The 17,779-nt window shown below is 38.3% G+C and overlaps 1 protein-coding gene across 1 annotated transcript in view; it reads left to right on the top strand.

Moving 5' to 3' along the window:
* Positions 1-1,758: 1,758 nt before the first annotated feature.
* LOC149829895 (2-isopropylmalate synthase 1, chloroplastic-like) overlaps positions 1,759-17,779 on the top strand; it is a 54,968-nt gene continuing 38,947 nt past the window's right edge. Inside the window, exons 1-6 of the mRNA XM_090016149.1 lie at positions 1,759-2,425; positions 3,374-3,587; positions 3,686-3,766; positions 6,050-6,142; positions 6,230-6,316; positions 7,013-7,113. Of these exons, the coding sequence (XP_089872275.1) occupies positions 1,803-2,425; positions 3,374-3,587; positions 3,686-3,766; positions 6,050-6,142; positions 6,230-6,316; positions 7,013-7,113 (1,199 nt within the window). The 5' untranslated portion in view covers positions 1,759-1,802. The remainder of the gene's footprint in view (positions 2,426-3,373; positions 3,588-3,685; positions 3,767-6,049; positions 6,143-6,229; positions 6,317-7,012; positions 7,114-17,779) is intronic.

Raw genomic sequence — 17,779 nt, 5'->3', positions numbered from 1 at the left:
TATGCATAATACAATTCCAACGCTTTGTCCCTTTCTTTATCATTCTCAATCTTCATTATATTTTGGTACCCTTCATAACGCTCATATAGATGAGAATAACAGATCATTTCATTAAGTTTCATGAAATCGAACGACAGGAGATTTCTTGTTTGACGAGCTTTAGACATTACTAACCTACACAACACATAAATTTAACTGCATCATTATATGTTACAACTGCCTCCCCAAGTATATAATATTACAAATTATCCAATTCATTAAACAATCACCAATATTATAAATCGTCGCGATATTTGACTTCATAAGTAAACATCATTATAAGATTTAACAAACTTAAGTACAAATCAAGGTAACTTCATAAATACACATCGCTACTGCTTTAAATGTATAAATCGTTGTTGTTTCAAACTTACAAATCGTTATAGAAATAACAACCTTCATAAGTATGTATCGCTGTAACGTTTGGGTTTCATGCATAAACATTGATGTACGGTTTATCAAACTTAAGTACAAATCGTGGTAATTTCATTAAATCGTTACTACTTCAAACATATAAATTGTTGCTGCTTCATAACAAATCGTGCTAACTGTTTTCCGATGCCGAGATTGTGGATAGGTACAAATCGATTTATTTGAGTATGAAAATATGTGTTATTTAGCATGAATAGTACAACCAGTTGTAAGATTTAGCATTCAGATTTACAAATTGATTTATTTGCATAACGAAACCTTAAAAAACTCACTGAAATGATACGAGATTTGATAATCCGATAGTGAAAGAGAAACACCAAAAAGGTAGACGCAACCAATGGTAGCACCATGCTGCCATTGCGAAATCGTTGTCTAAAGGATGCTCCGGCGACAGCAGACGACGACAAAGGGTGCTTCGATGGTAACAGACGAAGGCAAAGGTTGCTCCGACGACAGCAGACAACGACAAAGGATGCTTCGATAACAACAGACGATGACAAAAGGTGCTCCAGTGAAAGCAGTCGATGGCAAATGAACGTCCGGTGGCAGCAGATGATGACAAATAGTGCGTCATCAAAGGGAGCTCCTGTTACAACAGATGATGCAAAAGTTTACTGTTTAGGGCGAAAACAGAACATTTGGACTTTGAAGAATTAACATCATTATCGAACAAACGTTTCACTTTTATAGATGAAGGATCTTGAACCGCCATTTCACTTTTCTAGATAGAGGATATTTTTGTCTTTTTCTCGAACCGTCATTTCTTGACAGAAATGGCGAGAAATGGTAGTTAAGTCTTTGCAACCCCATCAGACTTCGATGCTAAGTAATGCTGACACACACGGGTATACGAGCCCCACAAACTTATATACATCGCACTCATTCGGATCCCAAATATGCACCGTAGCAAACCGTGCATCTTTGAGGAGAACATATAACCCGCTTAACTCAATCAGGTCGTATTTTTATTTTTATTATTTTTTCTTGTACTTTTACCAAAAACATGGAGAAAAATGAAACTTTTCAAATTTTCACAAGAAAAGGGACGACGTTTTTTATTTACGGTTTTAAACGTTTGTAACCAGCAAAACTTGAGATTCCACTGTCAATTCAATCTGGGTTAGATCCAGATCTAAGATTTGATCGGAAAAGTGGAGTTCCATCCACCCACCGGATCCGTTGTCAATCTGGGTTAGATCCATATCCGAATCCAAGACCGGATCATCACTCACTGCCCCGGTCCCCTTCCCTCTCGCGATAAGTACGAAGCTCTCCAACTCAGTGCGGCCGCCAAGAGTGAGAGGGCAGCACCACTGTTTCGGTGCTCTCCCATGGCTTCCTTAACTCTAAACCCTAATTTGGCCCTCTCCTCTGGGCCCCACCGCGTCTCGAGAACCCTAAACCGGCCGCTCCCGGCCGTTTCCGTCCGTCCGAGGACCGTCCGCTGCTCCGCCAGACCCTCCCGGTCGGAGTACATCCCGTCGAGGATCCCGGACCCCAACTACGTCCGCATCTTCGACACGACCCTCCGCGACGGGGAGCAGTCGCCGGGCGCCACCATGACCAGCAAGGAGAAGCTCGACATCGCCCGGCAGCTTGCCCGCCTCGGCGTCGACATCATCGAAGCCGGCTTCCCGATCGCCTCCAAGGACGACTTCGACGCCGTCCGCACCATCGCCCGCAACGTCGGCAACGCCGTCGACGACGACGGCTACGTCCCCGTCGTCTGCGGCCTGGCGCGCTGCAACCGCGCCGACATCGACGCCTCCTGGGATGCCGTCCGCCACGCCCTCCGCCCCCGCGTCCATGTGTTCATCGCGACGAGCGACATCCACCTTCAGCACAAGCTCAAGAAGACGAGGGAGGAGGTGGTGGAGATCGCCAGGGAGATGGTCGCTTACGCGCGGAGCCTCGGGTGCGAGGACGTCGAGTTTAGCCCTGAAGATGCCGGCAGGTAATTGCTTTCTTCCTCCCTCCCTTCTTTCCGCCCTTTTTTTTTCTTGTTTTTTTTTTTGCTGGGTCATTGTTGGTGCATTTGTCACTTTTTCCATAATCATTTCCTAAAACTTTTTGATTTGGTGTTTTCTTTTCGGTCATGGTCTATTTTTATGATATTAGTTACTCAATGTCCGAGAATTCTCATTTATTTCTTAGACTGTTATTTTCGAAAGCCTACATCCCCCTTCGCCCCAAATCTTGTCTGGGAAACTGTTATCCAACACTATTTTCTGGTTCTGTTGTGTTGTTTCTATCATTTTCTTTTCCCTACTGTTTAAAATTGTTTTCTATTCTCATGTTTACGACGCATGTGTTTACTGGATTTTTAACAAACTTTTTTTGCCTTGGTCATGATGAATGTAGCTTGGCTGAATGTTTAAGATAATGAGTCAACAACTGTTAAATTATTTGCCAAAAAGATTTTTCCTTTTCAGGAGATTTACAAGACAAATATTTTTACTAGGCATTTGAGTTGAGACTATCTTTTCGCTCATTATTTTCTAAGCAATGGTTCCTTTTGTTGATTTTGTCCATATAAAGTTCCAGTGCTACTGTTAAAAATAATGTTTTGTTTGCTAGTTTCTTATGGAATTCATGCACACTGTTAAAAGTAATGTTTTCTTTGCTAGCCTTTTATGGAATTCATGCACTCATAAGAAAACTTCTAATGTGTGTGTGTACGTGCGTATGTGTGCCTGTGCGTGAGTGCGAGCATGGGCATGGGCATGGGCATGGGCATGGGCATGGGCATGGGCATGGGCATGGGCATGGGTCTGTGCATGTGTGTACGTGTAAGACATGAGAATTGAGAGTACTTGACAAATCGTGCTGTATATTTTGAGGCTTCCTAAGGAGATTTCTTTTCCCCTTATCCAATGTCATTGATTTTTTTTTTTTTGGTCAGGTCTGATAGGGCATTTCTTTACCTTGTTCTTGGAGAAGTTATCAAGGCTGGAGCTACTACCCTTAATATCCCTGACACAGTTGGTTACACCTTACCCAATGAATTTGGAAAACTGATCTCCGATATTAAAAACAACACCCCTGGCATCGAAAATGCGATTATTTCTACCCATTGCCAAAATGATCTTGGCCTCTCGACTGCAAACACTTTAGCGGTACGGTGTTTCTGTAGTTGCTAGAGCAGAATCTCTAATATGTTGTGAAACTTTAGACTGCTGTTTGTGAACTCATAGCTTGAGTAATCCAAATCTAGGGTGCTTATGCTGGAGCACGGCAATTAGAGGTTACTATCAATGGGATTGGTGAACGAGCTGGAAATGCTTCACTTGAAGAGGTGGGTTTCAATCATATATGTCTGCACAGACCCACACGTGCACACAGTTTGAGTTCTGGATTTGTTTGGTTGCATTTAAAACAAAACTTGGTTGATAACGGATGGATATACTCATTGCTAACACAATATGGCATTTATGAGGCTTGACAGGCATGTGTATATCTCCAGTTTTTATGTGAATATAATTTTCATCTTTATATTTAGGTTCTTTGCATACTCTTTGATAGTTTCTTAATCACTTTTGAACTTAAGGGTGCGTTTGTATGTCAAAGAAACCAAATCCTCATGGAAAGTAAGTCTACAGGGACCTTAGTTCCTCTCATTTCCTTTATGCGACGATCATAAATACCTTGTTTGTCATATAAAGAGAAAATTGGCATGGATCAACTTTCTAGCATTTGCATGTGCACCAAAAAATATACTATGCAACACAGACCCTTCTAGAAGGCCAATGCACCCGTGTTGCACTTTCATCCTTGCTGGCTCTCATACATATATTGTGTGTATGTGTATGTACATATTTATGTATATACTATGAATAAAACTGGACTTGGTTAAGGTTAACTGAGTCCAGTTTAAGAGAGAAATGGACCCCGGTGCAATTAATTGCACGTGACAGTATGGAAGCTGTGTCCAAGTGTCGCACCTGCACAGATGTGAGTGCGAGACACAGCCCCACACCTAGGTTTTTTGAAACAGCCGTGTTGCACCTTACGCACCCACACTCACACCTGCATCCGCACCCGCACCCACACTTATGTGACATAGTCTTACACATTTGGATTCAAAATTGGATCGTTAAACATCCAAATCCAACTCACGTGTGCATGGATCCAGTCACTATGTACTACATGAGCAATAAATCCAAATCCAACATGGACGAATGTTGTATCTCAACAACATTGCATGCCACCGAATTGGCTGACTATTGCACCAAGCACACAAGCAGTTAGCCCAACTGCTAGTAGTGGCCAGCCCAAGTAGAGGAGCATTTCTCAGATAGTCAAACTCATTTGTGATATCAGAAATCTAATAAAAGCTCAGCAATAACTGGATTCAATTGCTATCCCAATTGATTTTGCCTACATATAACATGCTTTCAACCATATCTGAGATACAAGGTGATTCTACAAAATATTAAAATTATTTAGCAAATAAATCTACGCTCCATTGTTGCTAAGATTTCTTGCTTATCTTCACCCTTCACTTCACCATCTATTATACCTCAACATGAGAATCACTGACCACAAAAAAAGCTAGCAAAGCCCCAAAGTCATCATTCCATCATCTTCACAAGCCAGGGGACGAAGAATGCCAACAAGTTACAACAAAGTCTCAAAACCAACAAAACCTCACAACACCAAATCAGGATAACTGACAACAAAATACCCATGAGGAAAAAAAAAGAAAAAAAGGATCCACGAACCCACCTTCCAAATTGCAACAATCACTCCAAATATCCCAGAAAATGCTAATATCTCAAACACCTAATTGTGTATTCTCTATGCCAGCAATAGATCCCTAGAAATGTCATGCCCTAGATGGAACATCTTTGTCGATTCCTTGACAGATTTCTGGATTGTTGGAATCAGTGGCCACTACTTTGAAGGAAACCTTCAGTTCCCTCGCAGGTAGATGCTTCTTTATTTCTTCATCTGCCTTTTTTCTTCCTAGCATACCCATTCTCGGTGGAGACATACTTCAAATTAACACTGCCTTTTTAAGACCACCACTCATAGGATTTCCTGATTGGGTTCTTTGTCTGCTTTGACTCTCATGAAGTCAAGAGATATTTCTCTAAGCTTAGTAGCATGCCTCTATTGATGCAAAAAAGAGGGTTTGAAGGGAGAAAAAGAGGAAAAGGAAGGGACGAAATGAGCAGGCTTGTCCCAATTAGAGGGGGAACATCATGCACGATTCATTTCCAGACAGGGGTGGTTGGAAAGTGAGTTTGTGCTAAATGGGCCTTTTATAGAACGACATCCTCACATGAAGTGAAGATCTCATTTCTTATGTTTGCATGGTGTTATGAAAAATACACGTTTTCTGTTGTTTATGTATTTTCTGTGACATACAAACACACCCTCAGTATTCTATAAGAGAAAATATGCTGATATTACAAAGATGTAAGGAGTGATTTCTTTATTGTTTTCTTCTTTCGACAATGAGGTTCTATTTGCGACCCATGAACTATCATGGATGTGTCGGATACGTTTTTTGCTTAAATGCTTCTAAGATTTTTTTGACCGCTACATTTTTAATCTATGCTTTCTTTGTCCTTAGGTGGTCATGGCTATAAGATGCCGTGGTAAAGAACAATTGGGAGGACTTTATACTGGAATCAACACTAGATACATCACCATGGCTAGCAAGATGGTATGTGGTAATGGAAGTTAAAAGTGAATTATCATTTCAATGATCCATATGGCATGATTATTGATGTTATTTTTGATTTTGCTGTAGGTTGCACAGTATTCTGGTCTGTCAGTTCAACCGCATAAGGCCATTGTGGGGGCCAATGCTTTTGCTCATGAAAGTGGTATCCACCAGGCATGTGTACAATCCTTCTATATATTTCCTTCACTGGTTTACACTTTACACTGAGGCCCACTTTGTCCTAAAGTTCTTAATGTTTCATTTTTTATTATTGAAGAACATCTCTTATTCAATTGAGTTTTAGGTGTTGAATTAATCTGAAATCTCTGGCTTTATCATGAATGGTAATCTTTGTTATCATTGTTCTAGAAATGGATACTAGCTTGCTGCGTAGTGTCAGATTTTTCTTTGCAAAGTAGTTTTAATCACCAACTCGGGCATGTTTACCCTTATATTCAATGCTTCACCTAATGTATTTTTATTTATGAACATATGCTCCTAAATTTTTCACCCTTCTTTATGTGATCGGTGAATGATCCTTTCGTCTATAAAAGATATTTTTTGATAATCTATCTCTACAATATTTTGCATCAGATGTTCCAAACTGGGATTTTTTTTGTCATTTGCGACTTGCACTTGTAGACTAGCTGATGCTGGGTTTTCAACTTGTACATGATAAATAATTGAACTTGTTAGGGTTCAGAGTTGACTCTCTCTTCCTCTCTCTCACACACAGAAAAGAAAAAAATAGAAAAAATCAATAGTTTGTCGCTTATATTCTTTGCTGCTGTTCATTGGTTATACTTGAACTTGGTGGAACGTGTGTTCCTTGCAAAGGAGGATCCTCATTAACTTTTTTGCATGTTATAGGATGGAATGCTTAAGTTCAAAGGCACATATGAAATCATGTCCCCAGAAGATATTGGATTGTCTCGCTCTGACGATTCTGGTATTGTGCTAGGGAAGCTTAGGTATGATGGATATTTTTTTCAAGTCTTATTGAATTGGGGACCTATATATGGTGAACTATATAATGTGGATACTTATATGAATGTCCCATACCCACATCTCACCGGATCAACATGGGTACTGTTACTGGGTACTTCTGGTTATGGGTTGATTGGATTATGGACCTAAACCAACCTATTTTATCCAATTTATGATATTGTCAACTTGTGGTGAATGCACAGGAAAACATATCTAATGTTAAATATATATTTATTGATGATTAATTGTCAGTTAACTATATATCTTTGACATGTTTGTGATTTTTAGTTCATGATTAATATTCTATAACTTCATATATATAAGATTTTGTAAGGTTTAGCATAATCGTGCTGTTTTATGTGTTTGTATGTACTCATATGCATAGTTTTTTTTTTTATGATGATGAACCCTCGCCAAGAACCAGGTCACTTAATGGGCCCGCCCCCCTGCAAGGTAGACCGTGGGTGGGGTCATCGGCACCCAAGCCCTTACACAGCCCTCAAGTTAAAGGCATCCGCAGACCCGGTGGGAGTTGAACCTGGGATGAAGGAGCACCTTCTCCCCAAGCACACTGCCACTCGGGCGGGTGTTGTACTCGTATACATAGTTGTACCCTCATACGTTTTATAAATTTTTGTATCATAAGTTCATAACCTTCGAACCCTGCATCTGCAATCATACCTACTTGACATAAATGATGAACGACTCTGTAATATACTGCAAATTATTATGATTTCATATCCTCTTTTGTCTGTTTGCTTTTTTATTGGTTTTTAACAACTTTACACCTTTATTCTGGGGAGGGGTATGTCTTGTATCTTTTGTTTAACAAGTTGTGTTGCCACAATGTTTGTCATAGTTTATGCTAATAAAGTGCTATATTCTTAGTTCTTAGATATGTAGTTCTTTGCATGTGTATTTTCTTTTCTCTGTATAATCGTTGGTGCATATAAATTCAACTAGGATGTGAGTGTTCAGAAGATATTGTTTGTTGCATAGTCACAAATATCACTTATATATTGAAGATGTCATAATTCTTATGCAATATATTTAATGGTTGATATTATGATCAAAAGATGCAATATTTAAAAAAAATCATCTATTTTAAAAATATTTCATTTTTAACGTGATAATTAACACATTAAAAACAATCTTTTACAATTTTTTGTATAAGTTATATGTTTATATATGTGTGTGTGCGTGTGTGTGTGTGTGTGTGTGTGTGTGTGTTATATTTTACCAAGACAAACCAGACTTTTGAAAATATCTTGAGATTTCCTGTAGTGAATTTATTTTGAGACCAAGATTTGTGGCTTCGGTGTGTTTCAACAAGTTTTGTAAAGATCCGAAACAACGAGTATTTGAAGTTCTGTTACTTTCCCTAGATGAGGTTTGCAACAAGCTTGGTTTCTGTTTAGAGTTTTAACATTCTTCACGTTGGTGGATGATTAGGTCAAATGTGAAACAGTGAACCTAGAGATTGGCAATGGGTCAGATGTGGGTTGGATCATGTTTACTCAATGGCCGTATTTATTTTGCTAAACTTATTCTATATTTGGGTCCAGGTCCTATTCATAATTTATCACATGTACATTGGATCAATTAAACCAGGTCAAGCATGGATAAATACAAGTCCATTCTAGTGTCATTATATAGGAAAAAGAAAAATAGAGTAATTCTGACATGAGTCCAACTTGGATACAGTTGACACATGATAACAATGTGGATTTTGATCTTACAAGATCTGGCCAAGCATGTACACAGTTTGAGAAAAGAGTGCCCATATTAGACAAGTATAGTTAACGCCCTGGCCTGATTCAGCAAGCCCACATCTTTATTAGAGCAGGGAATCTCACTAAACTCTTTCCCAGGAAAGCGACTCTCATAGACATGATTTTTAAGTCCTAAATTGAAGTACAAAATGCAAGGCTTGTCTCTTGCCGTTTGTAGGTATGAGACCCTTACTTTTATAAATTACATGCAGATTGATATCGAGTTATGCGTGCATATGTAGGAGTGGTGAGGCCATAACCCAGTCAAAACAGCCTGTCTATGTGCACGAGCTGGGCTGGGGGCTCAAAACTTTAGGCCAGAGTCCAAAATGCTATCTTAGGTCCGGCCACAGTCTGCTCGCGGGCCACCAGGCTCAATGCTCAGCCCTACGAAGGATACTTCTCCCTGTTGTGAGAGCTTTTACAAACTTTTTCTTGCCTAACTGCTCGCTAGGCCAAGAATGCCTTGGTTGGTATCATATAATTTGTTAACAATATGCACATATGCTTCACAAGTGTTCTTTCTGTTAAAAGCTTGGAAAGTTGCCACCAATTTGTATAACTTACGAAGTATGGAAGTTGTATATTGTAGCACTAAAACTCAACAGTATGCATGTGAGTGGTGCAAGACACCCGAACCTCTTGGTGCGCACAAGGGCAATGACGGGCGTGGTAGATGGCGTCACGCCCTGCGTGGTGGTGGACTCTTGCAATGAAGTGCAGGAAGTGCTTCATAGTGTCCACAGCCTATGGAGAAGGCACTTCCCACACCACATTGGAAGGTGCAGCTTGGTGGAGATAAGCATAGGGGCATGCTTGCTTGGCATTCTTGGGACTAGGTATCGGATCGGTTGCATGCAACTGGCGACTCGGGTGAGTCAACTCGATCACTCGGGCGAGTCATAGTTTTTTATTTAATTTATTAAAATTAGTAACCAATATATAATGTATAATTTAAAATTTAGAAGATTAACATATAAGTGTGATTTATTATATATATCATGAATATAACTTAAAAAATTAGATAAAGGTGTACATAGTGACAAATATCGAAGATATTTTCAAAATATTGTAAAAAAGCATGATATGTTTGTTCACTATTTTAAATTATAAAATAGTGCAGTATTTGCATATATCATGATATCTTTGATAAAATGTAAAGATCACATTTTAATCACGATATTTATGTTTTAAACATGAAAGTTTCAAAAATGTAGAAAGTTAATGGCATGAGAGTTATTTAAGATGCATTAGAATAATCTCATTTTAGTAAAATCTACCTTTATTCTATTATTAAAATTAATATTATCATTCAGTTTATTACCCTCTCTCTCTCTCTCTTCCCCATTGAATGCCTAATAAATTATTCTCTCATCCACAAACTACCAAAACCAAAAATAGAAAACAATTTTTAAAAAATCCACTGTTGGAAAGTGCTTAGACTAGAAAAAACTTCAAATACCTTCATTTAGTAGGTTGATTTTAAACAAAAAGAACAAGACTTGGCCGAGTCAATGATAAAATCGGCCTAGTCTTGGTTGACTCACTCAAGTCAAATTATTAACTAGGTCGAGTTTGGTTCAAACCAAATCATACAACTTTCTTGAATCTGTTAGGGACCGATCCGAGTCAACTTGGGCGGGTCACGAGTTGACTCGTCGAGTTTGGCAACTGGCAAGGCTACACTGCTTTTGGACAACACTTGGCACCAATGAGACCCATGCACTATAGGTATTGCAGGGATAGAGGGCAAACAACTGTTGGAAGCGCATACATTGCTCAACAAGAAGCATAATACAATCATGTCGCATAGGTGCCCTGCACATCTTGCACAAGCACCACATACTCATTGCATGAACACTGCTTATGATGCAGGTGATGCATGCATGACACACAAGATGGTCAATCCCAAAATTGCGTTCACTAGCAATTTCACGTGCATAGGCAGTTTGAACATGCCCGAGAAGCCCTTGGTGGCAGCAATTGCTAGGTAGAGCATTTTAGGTTGAATTGCTTGGTGGTGGTGTTGTCAGAGTTAGATATTTCTTATGTCACCCAGAAATCGATGTTGGGACAAGGGACAAGTTAAACCAAGGTTGTAAGTATCGTATCGTTACCCGTATTGGTCAGGCCTAAAGTAACACCGTATCATATCATGTTGTATTGTAAGTGTATCATAAATTTTTAATAAAAAATTTCCAAAAAATCCAAAATAATCAAGAAAAATTAGCAAAAATTCTAAAAAAATCATATCACATAAAACAATGATGAATTGCACAAAATACAACCATAAAATTACATATGAAACATTTGTCTCTATGAGTTGCATAAGACATCATCAAATATCAACTATCTCACAAGAACAATGCAAAATATTAAATATCTTGCAATTAAGAACATGCCACTAGACTCATACTTCTATATTACATAAACAAAAATATTATGACAATAGTTGCACTCGATTTTCAATCGGTTTTCACTCATTACTTGAGTTCCCCATTGCCATGCAAAATCATCTTATGCCATCTTCGTTGGAGTGTGGAGCATGATTTCTACCTTTATATAAATCTTTAATTTTTGCGGATCCAACTTCGTGGTAAATTGGTGGGCGGTTATAAGGGGGTATCGCTGTATGAGGCATTTTTTTTAGAGTAGCTTTGTAATTTTACTCATAATAAAGTTTTTTTTTACCTTAACCCATTTTCTTTAGTGGAAAAATGTTGAAAATGCACTTTTTTTTACCGTAACCCATTTCTTTGAGTGAAAAAACAATGAAAATACACTTCTAATGGCCTCTAGACAAATGGAGAAGTCGGCCTTCAAAAGGTATTTAAACCCCAAAATAAAAAAAGAAAACTTTTGGCTTTTTTAAAGTCCACCGACTATATCGTACGATACGACACGATACAAGGGTGTATCATACGATACACCCAATACCTGTACGATACACACTCGTATCGTGCTACATGTGTGTATCGTATCGTAAAACCCAAAAGTAACGATATGTATCGTACTATATTGTACTATATGATACTTACAACATTGAATTAAAACATTAGAAACTAATACAAATACACATATCGTGCATATATTCAATAAAAAATAGGTTATAAAACCAGTTAATAGACATATTTGAAGTTTATTAGTTTTGATCAATGTAACACGAACACTCCATTTGTGGTGCCGTACCTGTGTCGACAAGGGTACCGCTAACAGAAGCAATTGTGGGTATCCCACGGATCGGGTTCCGCACTACGTCTGGTCAAATCCAAAAAAACCCCACCCGTGTTGGTTTTTTTAAAGAACCGTCTGACTCCCTCTCTCTCTCGGCTCTCTCTGCCCTAACCCCCCCGACTTCCTCTCTCTCTCTCGACTCTCTTTGCCTTCGCAGCGCCGCCTCTCTCAGCCCCTTGCAGTGTCACTCAACCCCTCACAGCACCGCTGCACCCTTCGCAACGTCGCCTCTCTCAGCCCCTCACAACGTCACCCTCTCTGCGCAACTCAGGTACTCCTCTCGTCTCTGATCCCTCTCGACTCGCCTCTCGCTTCTCTCATCTCTATCTCCCTCTCGACAAAGACCATATTCTTATCAACGGATTCTCCCTCATGTAGAAAGGGGTTACTGTTGATGATGTTCTAGACAGTAATCATCCACACTTCTCAAACACTTAATGAATTTCTAAACAGAGACCATATTCCTATCAACAGATTGTTGCTCATGTAGAGAGGGGTTACTGTTGATGATGTTTATGAATTTGTGTGACAAAATGTGTGAGGGTTATATGGGGTAATATTTTCTCTATGTTTCACATGATTACTGGCACAAAAGTGCTTTCATTAAGTGTTTAATCTAGCCACCACTTGTCTCTTTTATTTTTCTATTTAAACTATACCACTTGTCTCTTTTATTTTTCTGTTTAAACTAAGCTTTTGTCTCAGCAATGCTTTAAACCTTTATAAGAAAATTATCTATCTGAATATAATTGTTTCTTAAATGTTAATTTGTTAGTTGTAGTTATAGCTTTACTTGTTATTGAATTTTGATTTTTTGAATAAAAGTTGTTAGCTTGTTCATGTTGTCTTGTTAGAATAATAGATTTTGATTTTTGGAATTTATTTTGTATTTATGTAATATATAATATATATTATATATATACCCGCACCCGTACCCATACCCTGTTAAAATGTATTGTGTATATACCATTTGTATTTTGTATATGTAGTTCACTATGTATGTAAACTGAAATACCCATCAAGGGTATTTCAGTCATTTCATGTTGTAATAGGTGTCAGTCCACTAAGGATTGACGAGTTTCTCTTTTTTCAGCTTTTTGTCTTTTTTATTTTCTTTTTGATTTTGATGGAATAGCTGACAGCTGATTGGGAGCTGGTCCAATGGATTAGCCCCATTATGCATGGGAGTGCCTGCATAAAGGCACTCTATATAGTCACTCCCTCTCTTGCATGATTTATGCCTGTTGCAAAGTATATTTGAATAAATACTTATTATTTTACTTGTGCTCTTGCTCTCTTTTGAGAGTTTGTGTATTAGCTGCTCTTTACCTTTGTAGCCATTTTGTGACATTGTATTTGTGCACTTATTGTTTCATTACATGATATCAGAGCCTTTGGTGCTCTTGGACAAAAGCTTGAAGAGGATATTCATGGGATGGGTAGAGCATTAGTTCTTTGGTTTATTGCCTCAACACTTTTTCAACACTTTTTCCTTGCTTTCTTCTCTCTTATCTCTATTCTTTCCTCAACTATGACTGACAAAGAAATTATAACGGCGGTTCCCATCAAATTTGATCGGAAAAACTACAACATGGGGGCCACAACAGTGAAAAGAATCCTCATGGGTAAAGACTTATGGCATTTTTTGTTGATAGATCCACATTGGAACCACAACCAATACTTACAAAATTGGTTATTGGAGCCGATGGTGGATCAAAGGAAGAAAGCTTTAAGGGGATTGAAAAAGAAAAGGATATGATTGATTACAAAAAAGCCTATAAAGAGTGAGATGTAGGCCATGTCAAGGTTCTTTCCCTCTTTATGAGCAATATGCATGAGGAGCCTTGCTCCGATATTCTTGAATTTGAAAGAGCCGATGAGACATGGAAATATGTTAAACAAATGTATACACAAAAAGATGTGGCACACAAATGGGACCACAAAGATAAGGTACATAATCACAAACAAGGTGATAAGACTGTGAGGGATTACTATAGTACCCTCAAGAGGCTTTCGGATAAATTGGCTAAACTTGAGCCTAAATGGGAGACTCCAAATGATGCTCAAGAATTTAAAAAAAATACAAGCACGAGAAACAATTGTTCCAATTTTTTAGAGGACTTAAACCTGAATTTGAACAAGTTCAGGTCAATATTATGCATGAAAAAGTCTTTTTTCCTTACATGAAGTTTTGGCTCGAGTATGCATAGAGGAGACAAGACTTAAATTTATGTCTGAATCTAAGGAGACAAAGGATAATGTGTTAGCCGTCTCAAGATTGGGGGCCAATACAAATATTTACAAACCACCTCATTTTTCAAAGCCTTACAATGAAATCCTTAGATAGGATGACAACAAAAAACGAACTATGTTGACTTGTCATAATTGTGGAGAACAAGTTCGAAGGAAGAGAAAAAAAGGTGGCATATGTATGAGCATCTCACAAAGAAATAAATAAAACCAATGGAGATTCTAAATTTATTGGAACCATGTTCTCTCAAATCATGGAGGCCTTTCATCTACTAATAAAAAATTCTTCTCTCCGGTGCATTGGTCTCTATATCTTTGCCTCATGGTAAGGTTTTGTGGCTTTTGGATTCTGGAGCCTCATTTCATGACTCCACATTCCTCTTTACTTTATGAATGTTGCATTAATTAAAAAATGTTTTTATTGTCGATGGATCCTCTCTTAGTATAAAAAATATTGGAAATTTTGAAAACACTTTGAAATTCTCTATTCCAAAAATTAGACTTGTCTCAAAACTAAATTTAAATCTTTTGTCTGTGTCATAAATTACCGATCATGGGTGTAATGTCTCCTCATGCAAAAAGTGTTTTGTGCAGGTTCTCCGGTTCGAGAAGTAGATTGGGGAAGACTATAGAGAAGCGACCTTTACTACATGAATGGTCTTCTTCTTACAAAAAGCATATTTTGTTATATTGTTCAAAATGTAAATTTAGCTTTATGGCGCCCAAATTGGGACATCCTAGTTTGTCAAAATTATCTCATGTACCCCATTTAAACAAATTTTGTAATAAATTTTTTTATTATGATGATTGTATTATTGGCAAACTGAATGCTCTTTCCTTTCCAAAAAGAACATTTTTCTCTTCTAAACCATTTGAATTATTGCACTCGGATATACGAGGACCTTCTCCTATTTTATCTAAAGGTGGTTTCTCTTATTATTTAATATAATATTTGTTGATAACTATACAAAGATACTAATGAATATATTTCCTTAGACACAAAAATGAGGTTTTGAGAACTTAGATGTTATAATTTTATCAAAAATCAATTTCAGACCAAAATTTCTATCTTCCGCTCTGACCCTGAGGGAGAACTTTGTTAGTTTTGCAACCTGCAGTTCGTTCCACGCAAGAGAGCTGCAAAACAGAGAGAGATAGAGAAAGGGAGAGAGAGGTTTGGGAAAAACCGATACCCTGCTGTGTATGGGTCGGCTGCTGTGTATTCCTTTATGTTAACATGTGATTACAAACAAAATTAGGGTACTAGAATACCCTTTTTACAATAATCAATATTACATAATGCCATTATTGAAGAAGTGGGTGTCACGGGTCTGGATCTTCAGATCCATGACCCGTAACCAGAGAAAACACTTCTTTTCACCCTCCCTCAAGTTGTGCATGATCTTGAATCATGAACAACTTGCCTTTTAATGTCCAAAATCTGTCTTTAGTCAATCCTTTTGTAAATATATCCGCCACTTGAACTGTAGTTCGAACAAATTGAGGCTCAATCTCTTTCTCTTCTACCTTTTGTCTCACAAAATGCTGGTCTATTTCAATATGTTTGGCACGACTGTGATGGATTGGATTAAAAGACATACTAATGACACTCTGGTTGTCACACAAAAGAAGTGATCGAGATATCGATTCTCCTACTTCTGTCAGTAGATGTCTAACCCAAGTAGCCTCAGCAGTGGCGGCTGCCATTGACCTGTATTCAGCCTCTGTACTGGATCTGGCAACAACCTTTTGTTTCTTACTACTCCAAGAAACCAAATTCATCCCAACAAATACACAATAGCCGGATACTGATATGCGTTCATCTGGATCTCCCGACCAGTCCGCATCAGAATAAATAGTGATCTCATGTGCACTTTGCCCATTTGTCTTTCGCTTATATATGAGACCATCCCCAACCGTTCCCTTCAGATATCGTAGTATCCGTTTAACTGCTTCCATATGCCCTTCACATGGGGCATGCATAAACTGAGAAACTTGATTCACCGAGTAGACTATATCAGGGCGAGTAAAAGTAAGGTATTGTAACATACCCACTATGCTACGGTACTGTGTGGGATTATCAAATGGATCTCCGTCTTGAGAGCTAAGCCTTTGATGAAGAACGCTAGGAGTGCTTAAGGGCTTGCAGTCTTTCATACCCGCTTTATTGAGAACATCAATAGTATACTTATGTTGAGTGAGAGTCATTTCTTCAGAGGAACTGTCGACTTCAACTCCAAGAAAGTACCGTAGTTTGCCAAGGTCCTTCATTTTGAACCTCTGATTCAAGAGATGTTTGACTTCTTCAATGTGCTCATTGGAACTACCAGTGATGATGATATCATCCACATATATCAACAACAGAGTAATTGTGTCTTGGTTCTTAAATATAAATAAGGAGTGGTCAAGAAGAGATTTCTTAAAACCATATTTTTGTATTTCAAGAGAAAAGCTGTCAAACCAAGATCGAGATGCCTGCTTCAATCCATATATCGCCCTGTTTAGTCTGCAGACATATTTTGTAGGATTACCTTCTGCGTAACCAGTGGGTTGTTCCATGTAAACTTCTTCTCTCAAATCTCCATGAAGAAAAGCATTCTTCACATCAAGTTGGCTAATGGTCCATTGGTGTTCAATAGTTAAAGAAAGTATGACTCAGATTGTCCCCATCCTCACCACTGGACTAAAAGTTTCATCATAATCCTGTCCTTGCTCCTGTGTAAAACCTTTGGCTACAAGTCTCGCCTTGTATCGCTCTATAGTCCCATCTGGTTTATACTTTATTTTGTACACCCATTTCGAACCAACAACATTTCTGTCAGGTGGTCTTGATACGACATCCCACGTACCACATTCATGTAGAGCTTCCATCTCCTCATTCATTGCTTCAATCCATCTTCTGGAATTTGATGCTTGAGAGAACGTTGTGAGTTCATCTTCTTTATTCAAGGCTGTTAGAAAGAGTTGAAAATCTAATGAGAAATTTTCATAACTGACTCACCTTTCAATTGGATGGCGAGAACGTGTGGATCTTCTAGTATCAACAATGTTGGATGTTGAGGATGTGTCCATGTCTGAATCAACTATGGTGGGTGACTCTCTTTCTCGTCGAGTGTAGACAAAGCCTCTATATCTTCCTGGATTCAAAGTTGAGTCTATATTTTCATGATCAATCAACCCATCAATAGACACAGGTATCTTATACTTTTGAGTGCAATTTGAGCAAGCATCACTAGCTCCTGCGAGAAGTTCATAATTCAACCAAGGATAATAAGCCTTAACTTTATGTTTTGATTCTGAAGAACTAGTACATTGACAATCAAAATTCAATTCATCGAAGATGACATTTCTTGATATTTTGATGCGCTTGCTCACCGGATCATAGCACCTGTAC

The sequence above is a fragment of the Nuphar pumila genome, chromosome 8, assembly GCF_984573655.1.
Source record: "Nuphar pumila chromosome 8, dmNupPumi1.hap1.1, whole genome shotgun sequence".
Taxonomy (NCBI): Eukaryota; Viridiplantae; Streptophyta; class Magnoliopsida; order Nymphaeales; family Nymphaeaceae; genus Nuphar; species Nuphar pumila.
The sequence above is the reverse complement of the archived record's forward strand: the minus strand, read 5'-3'. Positions and strand labels throughout refer to the sequence as shown.